This window comes from Capra hircus, chromosome 4 (assembly GCF_001704415.2).
Source record: "Capra hircus breed San Clemente chromosome 4, ASM170441v1, whole genome shotgun sequence".
NCBI lineage: Eukaryota > Metazoa > Chordata > Mammalia > Artiodactyla > Bovidae > Capra > Capra hircus.
The window spans coordinates 37,729,115-37,746,234 of record NC_030811.1 but is presented as its reverse complement, the minus strand read 5'-3'; the positions used below and the strand labels follow the sequence as shown (position 1 = coordinate 37,746,234).

General features: G+C 40.4%; 1 protein-coding gene across 1 annotated transcript in view; it reads left to right on the top strand.

Moving 5' to 3' along the window:
* AMPH (amphiphysin) overlaps positions 1–17,120 on the top strand; it is a 213,542-nt gene that overhangs the window by 125,573 nt on the left and 70,849 nt on the right. Inside the window, exons 4-6 of the mRNA XM_018046989.1 lie at positions 3,328–3,422; positions 6,990–7,085; positions 16,793–16,900. Of these exons, the coding sequence (XP_017902478.1) occupies positions 3,328–3,422; positions 6,990–7,085; positions 16,793–16,900 (299 nt within the window). The remainder of the gene's footprint in view (positions 1–3,327; positions 3,423–6,989; positions 7,086–16,792; positions 16,901–17,120) is intronic.

Sequence of the window (17,120 nt, the reverse complement as noted above, 5' to 3'; positions counted from 1 at the left end):
TTTTTTCCTCTTTAGCTCTGCCACCAGAGGAAATTCTAAATCTATGCCAATCTTTTTGTCTTTTAAGAGCAAGACTTGTGTTTTGTTCACCTGTCTATCTGTCAGAGTATTTCCTATGGAGGGTTGTAGAAACAGCTTTTTGTCAAAATAATTTCTTTCCAAATTACCCACACCGCTACTTATCCACACAGCAATTAGTAGTTATTTTGAGCTGATAATAGACATATTTACTGCAATATTGTGTTTTTTTGCCTCAGTGAGTAAGATCCTATATAATTTTATTTTAAACTTAAGTCACAGTTTCATTTTGCACCACAACGGTTTTTGTTCTGCAATACCATCATGCTTCTTTCTTCCTCTTAAGACATTAAGAGCTTGTCTATGTGCTGTTTATAGCTTCCATCTGACTTGAAGAATTAAAAGAAAACTTCAGAAGCCTTTTGCCATCTGAGTGATAGAGTTCTAACTAGTGATTCACTTTTGGTATGAATTTGAGGGATGCATTCTTAGTATTAGTTTGCTTAGGGTTAGGGTTAAACATGGACATTCAAGATAAATATCCCTGCCACATATGGTCAGCAGTGACTGCATGTGGAGACCACATCGCAAGAGAAAGATTCTTCCTTGCTTGGATTCAGAGTGCTAGAGGAGGGATGAAGGTTTTTGCATTACTTTTTGTGGCTCAGTGGGAAAAGGATCTGCCTGCAATGGAGGAGACACAGGAGACGTGGGTTTGATACCTGGGTTGGGAAGATTCCCCAGGAGGAGTACTTGGGAGCTATCTCTAGTATTCTTGCCTGGGAAATCCAGTGGACAGAGGATCCTGGCAGGCTACAGTCCAAAGGGTCACAAAGAGCTGGACACGACTAAGCACACACACAATGCAACGTTTGCCTGTCTCTACACCTATAAGACTCTATTTCATCAGTGTCCCCAGAGAATTGAGTCATCACTGCTTTCCCACAGTACCCTGCTGGGCTTCATCTTGTGGTTGTCAAGTCATTTCAGCTGGTGTGGGTTGTTTGTACTTCTCACGGTAAAGGGCGTCCTTAAACATGTTCAGTGATGGAGAGAAGGTCACAGGCTTTCACACTTCATGTGACTACAATACACGTTCATACCTTTCGTGTGCAAAAACCAAATAGGTATCTGCATCTTACCAGGGGAAAACAAGGGGGATTGTCTGTCCCCTGAAGTGAAGTGAAGTGAAGTGAAGTAAAAGTCGCTCAGTTGTGTCTGACTCTTTGTGACCCCGTGGACTATACGGTCCATGGAATTCTCCAGGCCAGAATACTGGATCCCCTTCTCCAGGGGATGTTCCCAACCCAGGGATCGAACCCAGTTCTCCCACATTGCAGGAGGATTCTTTACCAGCTGAGCTACCAGGGAAGCCTGAGAATACTGGAATGTGTAGCCTATCCCTTCTCGAGTGCATCTTTCCAACTCAGGGATCGAACTGGGGTCTCCTGCATTGCAGGAAGATTCCTTACAAAATGAGCTATCAGGGAAGCCCCTCTAGAGAGAGGAAAAGCATTGTGAAATACCAGATTAGATGTTGACTCTTTTTTGGGGGATGGGATTAATATTTTATTTTACTTCTTAAATAATTTATTGAAATATATTTGATTACAATGTTGTTAGTTTCAGGTATACAGTAAAGTGATTCAGTTATATGTATGTACACATATGTGTGTGTGTGTACACACACACACACTTCTCAATATTCTTTCCCATTATAGATTATTACGAGATACTGAATATATTTGACTGTGCTATATAGTAGGATCTTGTTAGTTTTCAATTTATGTGAAGTAGTGTGTATATGTTAGTCACAAAATCCTAATTTATCCCTCCCCTGCCTTTCCCCTTTGATAACCATAGGTTTGTATTCGAAGTCTGTGAGTCTGTTTCTGTTTTGTAAATAAATTCACTTGTATAATTTTTTTTAGATTCCACATATAAGTGATATCATATATTTGTTCTTCTCTGACTTACTTCACTTAGTGTGATCATCTCTAGGTCATTCCATGTTGCTGCAACTTGCATTGTTTCATTATTTTGTGCTGCTGAATAATTTCCCATTGTGTGACTCTTGTGCATATTGTTTGAGGATATACTTTGATCATTTCATACATCTTACTTTTAATTTCATTTTCTGGAGCAGAGAAAAATTTATTACAAGCACCAAGCAAGGAGAATGGGCAGCTTGTGTTAAAAAACCTCAAACTCCTCAGACGCCTTCTATTTTGACTTTTTTTCTCTCGCTGTTAAACCCAAAACTGACTGCTTTAAATCCAACAAACACATGGTTGAATTTAGAGTGTTGCAGCTTTCAGTTAAACAAAAAACTTTCCCTCTTTGATTCATTGGCATTGAGTTTATGCGATGTGTCTTTTATTTCTAATGATGGCACTCTGGTTTTTCTCTCCTCTCCTTCTATCCAGCCCCATTTCATTTCTCCTAGTGACTAAGGCCAAGGCACCAACTTAGTCAGGTCTCACCTTCTGGCTAGGAGGGAGAGTCTGGTGCCAAAGTGGCACTTCTCCAGGTCACCAGCCAAAGGCTCCTCCTTGTTCTGTTCCCAGCCCTGAGTGGTCTCCACTGTAGTCCACACTTTACCTTCCATGTTTTGAAGGAGGGGCAGAGAGGAGATTGAAACAGACCATACTGCAGTGGGAAACTTTATATCTTTACTATTGTTAATAACCATATTTTTACAACATACCAAATTATACCAGTGATTAAAATTCTGACCCATAGACTGAAGAACTTGAAGTTCTCTGAGGCTTCTAACTTAAAACTGTATATATAGCTTTTGATAATATTGGAAAAATAATTAAAAAAAAAGTAGGCCCCTTAAAGCAATTCAAATATTATGCCCTAAAATCCTGTTGACTGTGCTTCTGTCTGCTTAAAAAAAAAAAAAAAGCTTTATTTCTAATATTCAAATTCATTTAGGATTAATTTCTAGGACTCTGTCATTTTATAGAGAAGAGCTCTAGGTGTCCTGTACATTTATGGTTTCACGTCATTTAACAGGTGACAGCACCCCTAGTAGGACATATTGTTTTCAGAATAGAATGCCTTGTTTATTTATTTATTTATTTTCAAGATCCTGTGTCTGTCACTGTTACTGTAAATACAAGAAGGTGCATGCTGTAATCAGAATCAGGAAAGGTGTGACTACAGAGGCAAATAGCAGCTGTGCTTGCCCAGTTTTTCCTTAGCGCGTGTTCAAGATTTTCCCTCTCACTTAGAAAAGTAGGTGAAGGAGGAAGAGACTTCGCCCACCTCTCTCTAACGGGAATTGTTTTTCTCCAATGCTAGGCATGCAAGAGGCTTCCATGAAGCTCACCGAGTCGCTGCATGAAGTCTATGAGCCTGACTGGTATGGGCGTGAAGATGTGAAAATGGTTGGCGAGGTGAGAGCCGGTCACAGCGCTCGGGAGGCCCAGCGTGGCTTCCCTGCGGGTCCCACCATGTCCTACTCACTCACTTCATGGCCCTCTCTGCACTTCATGGCCCTAATCAGGAGGGGACACCATGTACCCAGAAGGTGCTGTGCAGTTCCGCCATCCAGATTGATCCAAACAATAGTGAGGAGTGAACATGATGATAAAACCGCTTGGGAAGCTGTGCGTTAAAGATTGTTTTTCTTCAACATAAGAGTAGCACTTTTCTGTCCCTTACTACACTTCTTAGCCCATTTCAGCCGGAGAATTGGCTCATGACATGATTTTATGTACTGCCCCTCCTTCCCCATCCCTCCGTGAAAGCAGGTACAGGAGCTGAGAAGAGCATCTGTTTCAGTTCACCACCCGCTGGTCCATTTGCCAGTCTGCAGGGCTGAGGACAGAGCTTGCTAGTAGAAATTTAACTAATGAAATACTTTATCCCAAGACATGTCTTAACACTTAAAGCGCACCGTCTAGCCCAGGGCTGTCTGGCTGTGGGAAGCAAGAAAGTAGTTCCTGTTGCTTTGAGGAAGGCAGGATGGGATGTGACACTGGGTGAGTTCTTTAATCTTCTTTGGCTTCAGTTTCCTCATCTGCAAAGTGAGAGTATTAATTTTACCTCCTAATAACACACTGAAAGCCTGTGTATTCACACCCTCGACCTAGTGCACAGTGCATGTGATTGTTACAGACGTTAGGAATCCTGCTGTCTGGAGTTTTCTCATGACCGAGTTCTTTGTTAAAACAAAGAGTGGTTGTTTGTCATGCCCACTTCATGGGAGCTTGTTGCTTCTCATGAGGCATGGAAGACGTAAGAAATGTGGCCTCCACAACTCAGGGGAAGGTCTGGTAGGTGACATGCTGATCTTCTATGCAGCCTTTGCAAAGATGGGTTAACAACTCATCTGGGCTGCTCCCTGAAAATTCTGACACTCCCGTATTGATCACAAATCATAGTCTTGTTTTGACTGTGATAGAAACAGAGATTATTTTTTTAATGTATAAGGCTTTTGTTAGCTCTGTTAACTTCTTTTGAAACCTTTCAGGGTGTGAATTGGGCAAAATCAGCCTCCACACACCATTTTTCAATGGTGTTTTGAGTAATTACATCTTCTCACATTTCTTAAATATAAAGACACTGTTTCAACAGCATGTTTTAAAGGCTTAACTCATTTGTAAATTTCTGATTAGAGGTGTAACATTTGAAATTCATCATGAAAAGAAGACTTTTGAAGGGAATGATAGAAGCTTGCATAAATGGCTTTTCAGAACACCGTATCATAATTCTGTGTGTGGCAAATGCTACTATCTTGACCTTTATTCCTAAGGAAACAGCTGACATCCTGTCTTGGTCCTTGTGGCTGCCAGAATTTTGGGAATCTTCAGTTGCTGACCTAAATATGAGCTCTTTTGAAGGTGAAACACCTGACACCGCATGTTCAGAGGGTCTGCTCAGATAGAATATAAGCCTTTTTGTATAATGGATTTAAATTTTTTGGTTACATAAAGTCTTGAATAAGGATCTATAACAATTAGAACTGGGTTTTAAAGGGTGAAAAAGAAAAAGAAGCAAATCAACCATTAAAAAGTGATTTTCAACAAGACAGAAACTTCTCTCCCATAACGGACATTGAAGGTTGGCAGCCCATGTGTGGTGGGGGGAACCTAAGACCATCAGGGGCCTGTCTTTGCATCCCTGATGTCATCTCTACTTTCAAGTGACTGTCTGAGCTCTGGCTATCAGCACTCATTTCTGTCTTCCAGTAACAGGAAGGAAGAAGCATGGAGGACAAACCTCCCTTTAAGGACGTTGCCTTCAAGTCCATCCTGTTGGCAGAATGTAGTCTCATGGCTACACTAGCTTGCAGTGGAGACCAGTAAATGTGGTCTGAGTCCTAGGAGGCCATGTGCCTGGAAGAAACTGGAGGTTCTGTTACTAAGGAGAAAGAAAGGGTAGATGGTGTCAGGAGACCCCAAATGTAGTGATGGGAAGAGTATAGAGTAATGTTCTTGCACACTTGCTATGTGCTTGTGAGTCTGTGAGGCACTTTATGTTGTCAGTTTGTTAACTGGGTAAACTGAAACTCATTCTAAAATCACAAAGCTGGGATATGTACCCTGTTCTGGTGAGGCAGCCTTGTGTCAGAGACAGATCGTGGGGTTCACATTCAAGGGTTGAACCCAGACTCTGTCATTTACCAGCTACATGACCTAGGCCAGGTTATATATCATCTCTGGGCTTCAGCATTCTCTTCTACATAAAGATAACAGGAAGACTTTCCTCATAAGAATACTGTGAGAATTAAATCACACACACACACACACACACACAGACGAGTAAAGTGTTTAACCAACTGCCTTGATGTCCATGGGTTGCAGAGTCGGACACGACTGAGCAGCTAATACTTTCACTTTTGGGCTTCTTTGGTGGCTCAGATGGTAAAGAACCTGCCTGAAATGTAGGAGACCCAGGTTAGATCCATGGGTTGGAAAGATCCCCTGGAAGGGCATGGCGACCCACTCCAGTATTCTTGGCTGGAGCCTTCCATGGACAGAGGAACCTGGCAGGCTATAGTCCATGAGGTCACAAAGAGTCGGATGTATCTGAGCAACTATGACTTTACATAGTGACAGTAGTAGTCATAACAGTAATAATATCTGATAGTCACTGTGTTTATCATAACGGATACTCCATGCATGGTAGGGCCCTTTCCAGTATAACTATAAGTTTTCTGCTGTCTGTGTGGAAGCTTCAGCAATGGTTTGTTGTTTGTATGGAGTGGCTTCTAATTTCATGGACTGCTTCAGAAGCAAGCTCTTTTACTGGATTTCTTCTATTCTTAGTCCCAAAATCCATTTATAAGGATTCATAAGGGGCCTTCTGATGGAGAGGGAAATGGCAACCCACTCCAGTATTCTTGCCTGGAACATCCCTTGGACAGAAAGGCCTGGCAGGCTACAGTCCATGGGGTTGCCAAGAGTCGGAAACAATTTAGCAACTAAACCACCAGCACCAGGGGCCTTTTGAAGTTTCTGTTGAATACATTCTTTATTAATTCAGAAGCAGAAACACATTTTTAAATGAGCTGAGCCCTCAGGTAACCTATATGTTCAGTTCAGTTCGGTTCAGTCGCTCAGTCGTGTCCAACTCTTTGCGACCCCATGAATCGCAGCACGCCAGGCCTCCCTGTCCATCACCATCTCCCAGAGTTCACTCAGACTCATGTCCATCGAGTCCGTGATGCCATCCAGCTATCCCATCCTCGGTCATCCCCTTCTCCTCCTGCCCCCAGTCCCTCCCAGCATCAGACTCTTTTCCAATGAGTCAACTCTTCGCATGGGTTCAGTATTGTAAATTTGGAAATGGTAGCCAAATTAAGGTATTTTTAAATAATCCACATTTCTTCTACCATTTACTATCCAAGGAATTAGTACTTAATCTGATTTTATAGTTTCAGGCTTTTTAGAAGTTGGTGAAAGGTATCCAATTAAAATAATTCTGCATTCATCCCTTTATTTCCTTTTTTCTTTCAGAAATGTGATGTGCTGTGGGAAGACTTCCATCAGAAATTAGTGGATGGGTCCTTGCTGACACTGGACACCTATCTGGGCCAATTTCCCGACATAAAGGTATTTTATTCTGTGTCTATAAAGGGAAGAATTTAATGGTTGCATGTACTTATTAAAAATGGGCAAGAGATAAGTGGAGTTAAAAGACCTCAAGCTGACATCAAAGGCAGAAACTTTTTGCCTATTTAAGTGTGGGATCTTTATTCTGTTCCTATCAGTATAAAATGAAATATAGTTACAGAAATAACATTTTCTCCTTTAACGAACTGCTTCATCTTTTCTCTATAGAATTCTTTTTAATCCTATATACCTGATCATAAATCAGAGCTACTAAAAAATTTCAGTCTATGTTCAAACCTCTTTATTATGTGGGACCTGACAAGAATTTCCATTAGGATAAACAAGATCACGAGGAAAGGAGAAACTTCATGGCAAGCAAACTACAAAAGCAAAATCTGATCTTTGTTCTGTTCATAGCACACCTGCACATTCTTAAGATGTAAGCATTTCAAATACATTGGCATCTGGATCTAAAAATATCCTGTCTAAAACATTTGTCTTATTTAACAGTTGGATTCATTGAAAGGGAAATACACAAATGAAGGACTGAATATCACAGATTCAGAATTGACTCTCAAGGTAAAGATGGTTTTGAAGCCATCAGGCTTGTAGATAGCAAATGGTAGCTTTGATAGATCAACCCTCCAGTTGTTTTCCCAGCTGAAAGAGGACTTCAAGGTAAGACAGCCACATGCTGCCTTTCCTGTAGATCAAGGAGCCAGAAACACCATCCATGGGCATTTGCAGTTTACTAGGTGACCTTTGATGTAAAGTTCCATTTTTACCTGGTCTTTTTTTTTTTTTTTTTTAGCAGCTTACGACAATACCCATTTATTAGCTCACAGTCTATAGAACAGAATTCCAGGCATGGTTGCCTAACCTTTATAGACATTGCTAAACACCAGGAAAATACCTGCAGTAATGTGAACTGGCTTTGGCCATGAAACAGTGAAACTTCTTGGCCAAAATCAATGATGTTCATTTCCTTGGCCCTGCACAGAATGCCTAATGCTACTTGGCTAATACTTCAGTGTGTTTTGGGGAAGCCAGAGGCACCAGACAAGAACCTAAGTGAGTCAGACTAGATACATTAGCCTTGTTGACAAAATATCCCGGAGAACAAATCTAGATATCAATTCTCAGTGATGTTATCACCATAAGCAGCAGAACAATTTATTGAGTCATTATATAACTACATCCTAATGAAAAGATTTTAAGTCAGTTTTTAAAATTTTCTGAGAATTAAAAAGTTTTTAAATAAATTTTAAAATTCTGTACACAGTGCATTTTGAGACATCTTCAGATACTTTGATAGGCATTGACATTTCGTGTTGGAATTTGCTGCGTTTATAGAGCAAAGATTCTCAGAATTATTATCACACTTTAGAATATTGTTTATGGGATGGTAATTAATCTTCATGAAAATCAATTCCCAATAAGTCAGAAGGAGGTAAAAGAAAAGTTTGTCTTCCTATTGGAAAATTTTAAAGAACTTTGCAGCTTGTCTAAGTTATTCAGATAATATTTGATAGTATGACTTTGATAAGCAAATGAAAATTGTGATTGCCTACAGAAGAATACATTTGAGAAGCTGTTGGGTTTCTTTCAGGATCAAAACTTAATGCCATCAAGAGAAGTGTGAAGCATTTATTTCTTATTTGCTATGGTACTGCCCAGCAAGTTATTTGGAAATTAGCCATTCTCTTTAGGAGTGTAAAATTCCAGAAGACAAATAGACACAGAACTACTTATGCTGAAACATAGATTAAAATAAACTCCTGATGGATTATTTTGGTTTATGTTTTCAGTTTGTTGAAACACTCAGTGGGATTTTTACCTTTCCTGGGGTCCATGTGGTGGAGGGGCAAGCATAAAGATGATCTTCCACTTACTGAAACATCTTTACATGAGAGATCTGGAATTATTTTTCCAGCTACATGCCCTGAAGATAAATGAAATATATTTCATGGTTTTACCTGCATCATGAAAAAAACCTACATAATCTCTCTCTCTCTGTTTCTGTGAAGTCACGTTTAGACTATTAGAGCATACACTTAGGGTTTCAACCAAGATAGAGAATTGCAAAAGCATTTCATATGATGAACAGTGAAGGGAACAGCAGGGTTTACCTTGGAAAAGAGAAAATTTGGAGTTGGAGAGTAGGTGGGAGAGCTGCTTCTAGTGATTGAAAGACTTATCTTTTATGAAAATACACAGAAGTATGCATTTACCCAGTGGCTGGAAGTTAGAAGTGGATATAGACTCTGTCGTTTCATAAAGTTAGTGTTGAGTTTTTATATAATGACTGGGTTATTGATGTAAAGGGGCTTATGATTAAAAATACAGTGGAGAATTTTCAAAGCTTGGGACACAGTTAACCTCCTTGACTCTTGTTAATATCAACAGGCTGTGTGTAACCTCAGGCAGATTTCCAAATATTTACTGCAACCCATCAGCAAAGACTGTGAAGTACTAGTTATGAGGGGATGATGTTTGACTTTTCCAACTGTGATTGGCACGGCACCTGGTGTTACAGTTTTTTTATGCAGCACTGACATCTAACATCAGTGTTGTAATAAAAGCCAGCTTGTCACTAACCCAGGCAGGCTTACAGCTGTGAGCTGTTACTGTAAAACGCAGTTTAGAGTTTATCTTGACAGCCATGCCTGAGCCACTAAGCATATATCTAGAGCAGTGGGCCAAAATGAATTCCAAATTGGGAGTATTGTTGAAATTTTAAAAATTTCAGTAAATTATTTTCTTTGCTGCATAAGGTCAATTCATAGTGGGAAATCTGAAGTACTTTTAAATAAACCATTTAGTTCAACTATTTATTGGGACTTCCCTGGTGGTTCAGTAGTTAAGACTTCACTTTCCAATGCAGGGGTACAGGTTCAATCCCTGGTCAGGGAGCTATGATCCCCACATGCCTTGTCACCAAAATAAAACAAAAACCAAAAAATAGAAGGAATATTATAACATGTTCAATAAAGACTTTTAAAAAATGGTCAGCATAAAAAAACAATCTTTTTAAAAAAACAAAAACCATTTACTATTAAGCTAGTAAATTTATTTAATAAAACTTACTATTGGATGGTTAAGTAAGATTGTATCATTTTCAATGTAAAAGCTATGGTGTATTAACCCTACCCTTACTTAGGAGAAGAAGTTTTCCAAATATCAAATAGGTAAGGAAATAAGATTGGCTCTTCAAACACAAAAATATATGCATCAAAATGAGTGATGGCCTTCAAAATAATAACTTCTACCACAGTAAGCTGAACTCTGTAATTGACTTGTCAGTTACACAAGAAAATGACTCACATTATTTACTTCACTTCTTGTTTGTGAACAAAAAATAAGATGATCCAGTATACCTTCCCAGGCTTGGAAGTAATCGAATTTTAACTCTTCTCAAAAATCAAATTTGTAAAAAAAAAAAAAAATCAAATTTGTCTTCAAAGAATCAAGGTTTGCTTCTTGGAAGATATTAAAGGAAACTCCCCACTCCCACTCCACCCAAGTCCACCAAGCAGAGTTCTGTAAGCGTTTACATAGTGTCACACACGGCCACTGCCTCGAGGGTCAGTGCTTCCTGGGAGGTAACAGATATTTGCTAAAAATAATGAGCTTTGTCACCTTATCAGACACTTCTCTCTGCTCTGCCTGGACTAATTCATTGCATATTTTAAGTGAATGTGATATATCAGCTAGATTTTTCGGTAACACCAGTTGGAAGTGGTCTGTGCAGAGAGTCAAGTAAAAGGGACTGAAAGCGTCTAAATGAGAGTAACTGCCTCACGCTGCCTGTCACCTCTCCTGATGGGAGCGTGGAGGAGCAGCACAGCAGGACAGACAGTATATGGATGACAGAGTCTGTCACAGAAGCCTGGGCACTGCTAGAAGAGCACTGACCCAGAGTGAGGAGCAGGGAATGAGTGAGGCAAGTGAGGGTGCAAAGGTTCGAAATATAAGCAGATGGGAGTGCTCTGGTGGTCCAGTGCTTAAGGACCCACCTTTCAGTGCCGGAGATGCAGGTTCAATCCCTGGTCTGAGAACTAAGATCCCACGTACCACGAGGCAACTAAGTCCGTGCTCTGCAAACTGCAGAGCCCACACGCTCCCACATGCCACAGTGAAGATCCTGCATGCCACAGTGAAGATCCCGCATGCCACAGTGAAGATCCCGCATGCCACAGTGAAGATCCCGCATGCCGCAACTAAGACCTGATGCAGCCATAGATAAATAACTGAAGAGTAAGAAAAACTTACTTTAAAGTCAAAAATTAAAAAAAAAAATTAAAAAAAATCATTTCTGATACTCATTTCTTTGACAGCTCCACGTGGTATTACAATTCTTATGTGGCTGTGAGTTCCCCCAAATGTTGTTTGTCTTAAAAAAAAAATATTTATTTCATCTTTACTTTTGGGAGGTATTTTCACTTGGAATAGAATTCCAAGATCTCTGTTGATTTTTATTTTTCAGTGCTTAAAAATACAGCACTGTATTCTAGCTTGCACAATTTCTGAAAATTAGTCTTCTGTAATTCTTACCTTTGTATTTGGTGTTTTTCTTTATTCTTGATTTTGAACAGTTTGGCTATGATATAGCTGGCTCTGTCTTGTTTGGTATCTTTCTCTCTTGGGATTCTATGAGTTTCTTGGAACTGAATTTTGGTGGCTTCCTTATTTCATAAAATTCTCAGCCATTATTTCTTCAAATGTTTCTTCTGACTCTTGTTCTCGTCTCTTTCTGAGATGAGAAATTTACACTGTTAGACTATTTGATATTCTATTAGAGGCCTTTTGTGCTTGATTCTGTTTTTTATTTTTAAATTTTTTTCTCCTTGTGGTTTAATGAGAATAATTTCTCTTGACTTACCTTCAACTGTACAGTTTCTTTCAACAATTTTATGTCTAGTGAACAAATGTATCCTCTCTGATATATAATTTTTTTGGTCTTTAGCATTTCCATTTGATTTTCATTTAACTGTTTCCATGTATCTGCTGAAATTACCAGTTTATGTATTTTGTCTACCTTTTCCAACTAGATACTTTAACATACTAGTCATAGTTATTTTAAAATTACTGATGGATACTTCCAACATTTGGGTCATGTTTGAGTTTGTTTCTGTTGATTGCTTTGTCCTTTCTCATGGGCCTTTTTTGTTTATTTTTATTTTTTTTTATGTATGTGTTTCAAAATCTTTGATTGAATGCCAGACTCCATGTATGGAAGAGTGAAGACTGAAATAATATTTATGCCTGAAAGTGGGCATTCTTTGTTTTCAAGCTGTTAATGTAAGAGCTAATTGAAACTTGAGCTGGATTTCAGTTTCATTGTTGATATTGTTACTTTCAGTGCACCTTTGCTTTCAAATTCCTCTAGAACTGAGCTGCTAATGCCTTGAGCGTATAGTCTAACATCTATAATATTTTCAGACTCTTGAGTTCAAGTCCAATATTTGCCTCTTTGACCCACTTCGGTGGGCCCTTGCATGCAAGAGTTTTTATTAGTGTTCCCATTCCCCATCAGATTTCAGGAGTCCTTGTGTGCCTGTATTGCAGAGGGGCTTTCTACCCATACACTTATCCTTCCTCCAGTGGTAAGCAGCAATTTCTTGTTATTCAGTGGTGGACTTGGAGTGGGGCAGGGCTATTTATGTTATCCTTTTCTGGTCTGTCTTAGGTATGAGTCAGTTTCACATATGTGATTGGTCTAAGCAGGACTTTGCTGCTTCTGCCCAAGTGAGATCAAACCTCTTCTTGTTACAGAAGTCAGATCTTAGGTCCAAGAAGTTTGTATTTTTAAAATATTTCTTTCTTTATTTATTTGGCTATGCAGGATCCCAGTTGTGGCATGTGAAATCTTCAATCTTTATTGTAACATGCAAACTCCTAGTAGTGGCATGTGGGATTCAGGTCCCTAATCAGGGATTGAACACAAGCCCCCTGTGTTGGGAATTCCAAGCTTTAGCCACTAAACCACCAGGGAAGTCCCCAAAGAATGTTTTATGTTCCTCCCCTATGGGTTGAGACTTTTTTTCCTCCCACCTTTCTGTGTATTGCAGTTATTTTTGAATATATCATATGGACCTGGGGAAACAATAGTATGGGAAAGGCTAGAGATCTCTTCAGGAAAATTAGAGATACCAAGGGAACATTTCATGCAAAGATGGGCTCAATAAAGGACAGAAATGGTAGGGATCTAACAGAAGCAGAAGATGTTAAGAAGAGGTGGCAAGAATACACGGAAGAATTGTACAAAAAAGATCTTCACGACCCAGATAATCATGATGGTGTGATCACTCACCTAGAGCCAGACATCCTGGAATGTGAAGTCAAGTGGCCTTAGGAAGCATCACTACGAACAAAGCTAGTGGAGGTGATGGAATTCCAGTTGAGCTATTTCAAATCCTGAAAGATGATGCTGTGAAAGTGCTGCACTCAATATGCCAGCAAATTTGAAAAACTCAGCAGTGGCCACAGGGCTGGAGAGAGTCAGTTTTCGTTCCAGTCCCAAAGAAAGGCAATGCCAAAGAATGTTCAAACTACTGCACAATTGCACTCATCTCACACGCTAGTAAAGTAATGCTTAAAATTCTCTAAGCCAGGCTTCAGCAATACATGAACCGTGAACTTCCAGATGTTCAAGCTGGTTTTAGAAAAGGCAAAGGAACCAGAGATCAAATTGCCAACATCTGCTGGATCATCGAAAAAGCAAAAGTTCCAGAAAAACATCTATTTCTGCTTTATTGACTATGCCAAAGCCTTTGACTGTGTGGATCACAAGAAACTGGAAAATTCTGAAAGAGATGGGAATACCAGACCACCTGACCTACCTCTTGAGAAACCTATATGCAGGTCAGGAAACAACAGTTAGATCTGGACAATGAACAGCAGACTGGTTCCAAATAGGAAAATGAGTACATCAAGGCTGTATATTGTCACCCTGCTTATTTAACTTCTATGCAGAGTACATCATGAGAAATGCTGGACTGGAAGAAACACAAGCTGGAATCAAGATTGCTGGGAGAAACATCAATGACCTCAGATATGCAGATGACACCATCCTTATGGCAGAAAGTGAAGAGGAACTAAAAAGCTTCTTGATGAAAGTGAAAGAGGAGAGTGAAAAGTTGGCTTAAAGCTCAACATTCAGAAAACAAAGATCATGGCATCCGGTCCCATCACTTCATAGGAAATAGTTGGAGAAACAGTGGAAGCAGTGACTGACTTTATTTTTTGGGGGCTCCAAAATCACTGCAGATGGTGATTGCAGCCGTGAAATTAAAAGACGCTTACCCCTTGGAAGGAAAGTTATGACCAACCTAGATAGCATATTCAAAAGCAGAGACATTACTTTGCCAACAAAAGTCCGTCTAGTCAAGGCTATGGTTTTTCCTGTGGTCATGTATGGATGTGAGAGTTGGTTATAAAGACAGCTTAGTGCCGAAGAATTGATGTTTTTGAAGAGTGGTGTTGGAGAAGACTCTTGAGAGTCCCTTGGACTGCAAGGATATCCAACCAGTCCATTCTAAAGGAGATTAGTCCTGGGTGTTCATTGGGAGGACTGATGTTGAAGCTGAAGCTCCAATACTTTGGCCACCTGATGGGAAGAGCTGACTCATTTGAAAGACCCTGATGCTGGGAGGGATTGAGGATGGGAGGAGAAGGGGATGACAGAGAATGAGATGGCTGGATGGCATCACTAACTCAATGGATATGGATTTGGGTAGACTCTGGGAGTTGGTGATGGACAGGGAAGCCTGGCTTGCTGCAGTCCATGGGGTCGCAAAGAGTTGGACATGACTGAGTGAACTGAACTGAACTGATGGACCCGGGGGATTCCTGTCCCTTCCCAGGGTTAGTTTGGTTTCGCTTCTGCTTCTTCCCCAGAATGGAGGATCTCTGCCTGGTGTCTCTGGACATGAAGATCTGTTGTTTTCCTTCTCAAGTGTCATAAAGCTTTTGCTTTGTAAATAGAAAAATGAGCTAGGAAATAGGCAGGGCTTTGTCTCTACCCCTTGGCAGTCAGAGATCACCTCATTCTCACCTGTACTGCAAGGGGATGTCTTGTTCCCCAAACTCTGATAGAATCCATTGGAAGCCCTAGGTGAGAGCTTGCTCATAAGTGCAAGTTACCCTCATGTCTTTTTATTTTTCGGCTGTGCCGGGTCTTAGTTGCAGTACATAGAATCTTTAGTTGCAGCATTCGAACTCTTACCTGCAGCCTGTGAAATTCTTAATTGCGGCATGTGGGGTCTAGTTCCCTGACAAAGGATTGAACCTGGGCCCCCTGCATTAGGAGCATGGAGTCTTAGCCACTGGGAAGTCCCTCCCCTGTGTCTTGGACACCCAGCTATTATTCCAAACTGACACCTTAGCCCACAGTGGATCTTTAACAATTTGTTAAAATTTTAGCTGATCTCTTGTCCATTTCCTAAAGGAAATCAGTCCTGATTATTCACTGGAAGGACTGATGCTGAAGCTGAAACTCCAATACTTTGGCCACTCGATGTGAAGAACTGACTCATTTGAAAAGACCCTGATGGTGGGCAAGATTGCAGGCAGAAGAAGAAGGGGATGACAGAGGATGAGTTGGTTGGATGGCATCACAGACTCAATGGACATTAGTTTGAGTCAACTCCAGGATGGACAGGGAGGCCTGTCATGCTGCAGTTCATGGGGTTGCAAAGAGTTGGACATGACTGAGTGACTGAACTGAACTGAACTTGTCCACTTGTATTGGGTTGGCAACAGCTTTTAACTGCCAAAGGTGAAATGGTTTTTGTGTCTCATCTCTCCCTACAGGGACTCGTCCCTCTTTGGGATTCAGATGGCTTTATTGGCTTGTGAGTTTATGTCTCTGATACAGTCAAGACAATTTATGTTTTTATAGACTATCCAGATATTTTTCTCTTGTTAGTATGGGAGTAACGGTCTTTGCAGCTCTCTATAGCCTAACTAGAAGTGAAAGTCTCTAGGAATCAATATATTCTTAAAGCTCCTCAGATATTTCTAACAAACAAAAGGGTTGTCAAACACTTCTAGGAAAAAAGGGTTTCTTAGGATTTATAGAGCTGCTGTTAGCGTGAGTGCTATTAGAATTATGAAAGCAAATCCTAACACAGTCTTTGACTGTCTTTAAAATGGAACATTTAAAGGTTTAGAGTAAAGACTAATAGGGAGTATAGGTTGATGTGCTTTCCTCCACCAATTCTGGAATTTCTCTGGTCTTTGACTGCAAATTCTGCCTTCAGCTCTTAATGATTGTCCTAATTATTATCAGAAGGGAGGTATTTACCTAATGGTAGCCACACAAATCCCTAGTGGTAAGGAATCTGCCTGCCAATGCAGAAGGTGCAAGAGACTCGGTTTCTATCCCTGGTTGAGGAAGATGCCCTGGAGTAGGAAATGGCAACCTACTCCAGTATTCTTGCCTGGAAAATTCCATGGACAGAGGAGCCTGGCAGGCTACAGTCCATGACATCACAAAGAAATGGACATGACTGAATGCACACAGACACACACACCTTCACACAGAGGATCGAAGACAGTAGTTTGATTTCTAGCAATCATCTGTCTACTGAAATTCTGGTTCACTTCGATCTCCAGCTACTCTGGACAAGGAAAGTGCTTTGGCAGTCAAGAAGAGAATCTGTGACTGTGTCTCTCTCTTAGTGCTTATGTTTCTCCATTGGCAGAATCGTATCGCCAAGCGCAGCCGGAAGCTGGTGGACTACGACAGTGCCCGCCATCATCTGGAAGCTTTGCAGAGTTCCAAGAGGAAGGATGAGAGTCGCATCTCTAAGGTAGGGACCAATCCACTGTTGTTACCAGTCTCTGTAATCTATGACCTAAGCAACTTTGCTTCTGAAACGAAATCTCTCTTTTCTCACGGAGATTGGAATCAGGACAGAATTTAAAAATTGAAATATGGGTCTTGTGGGCTGCTGTCTATAATTCTGTAAGTTACACTAAGGGTTTTCAGGTCCTTGGTAGAATTCACTTGGGTGGCACTGACTCATACAT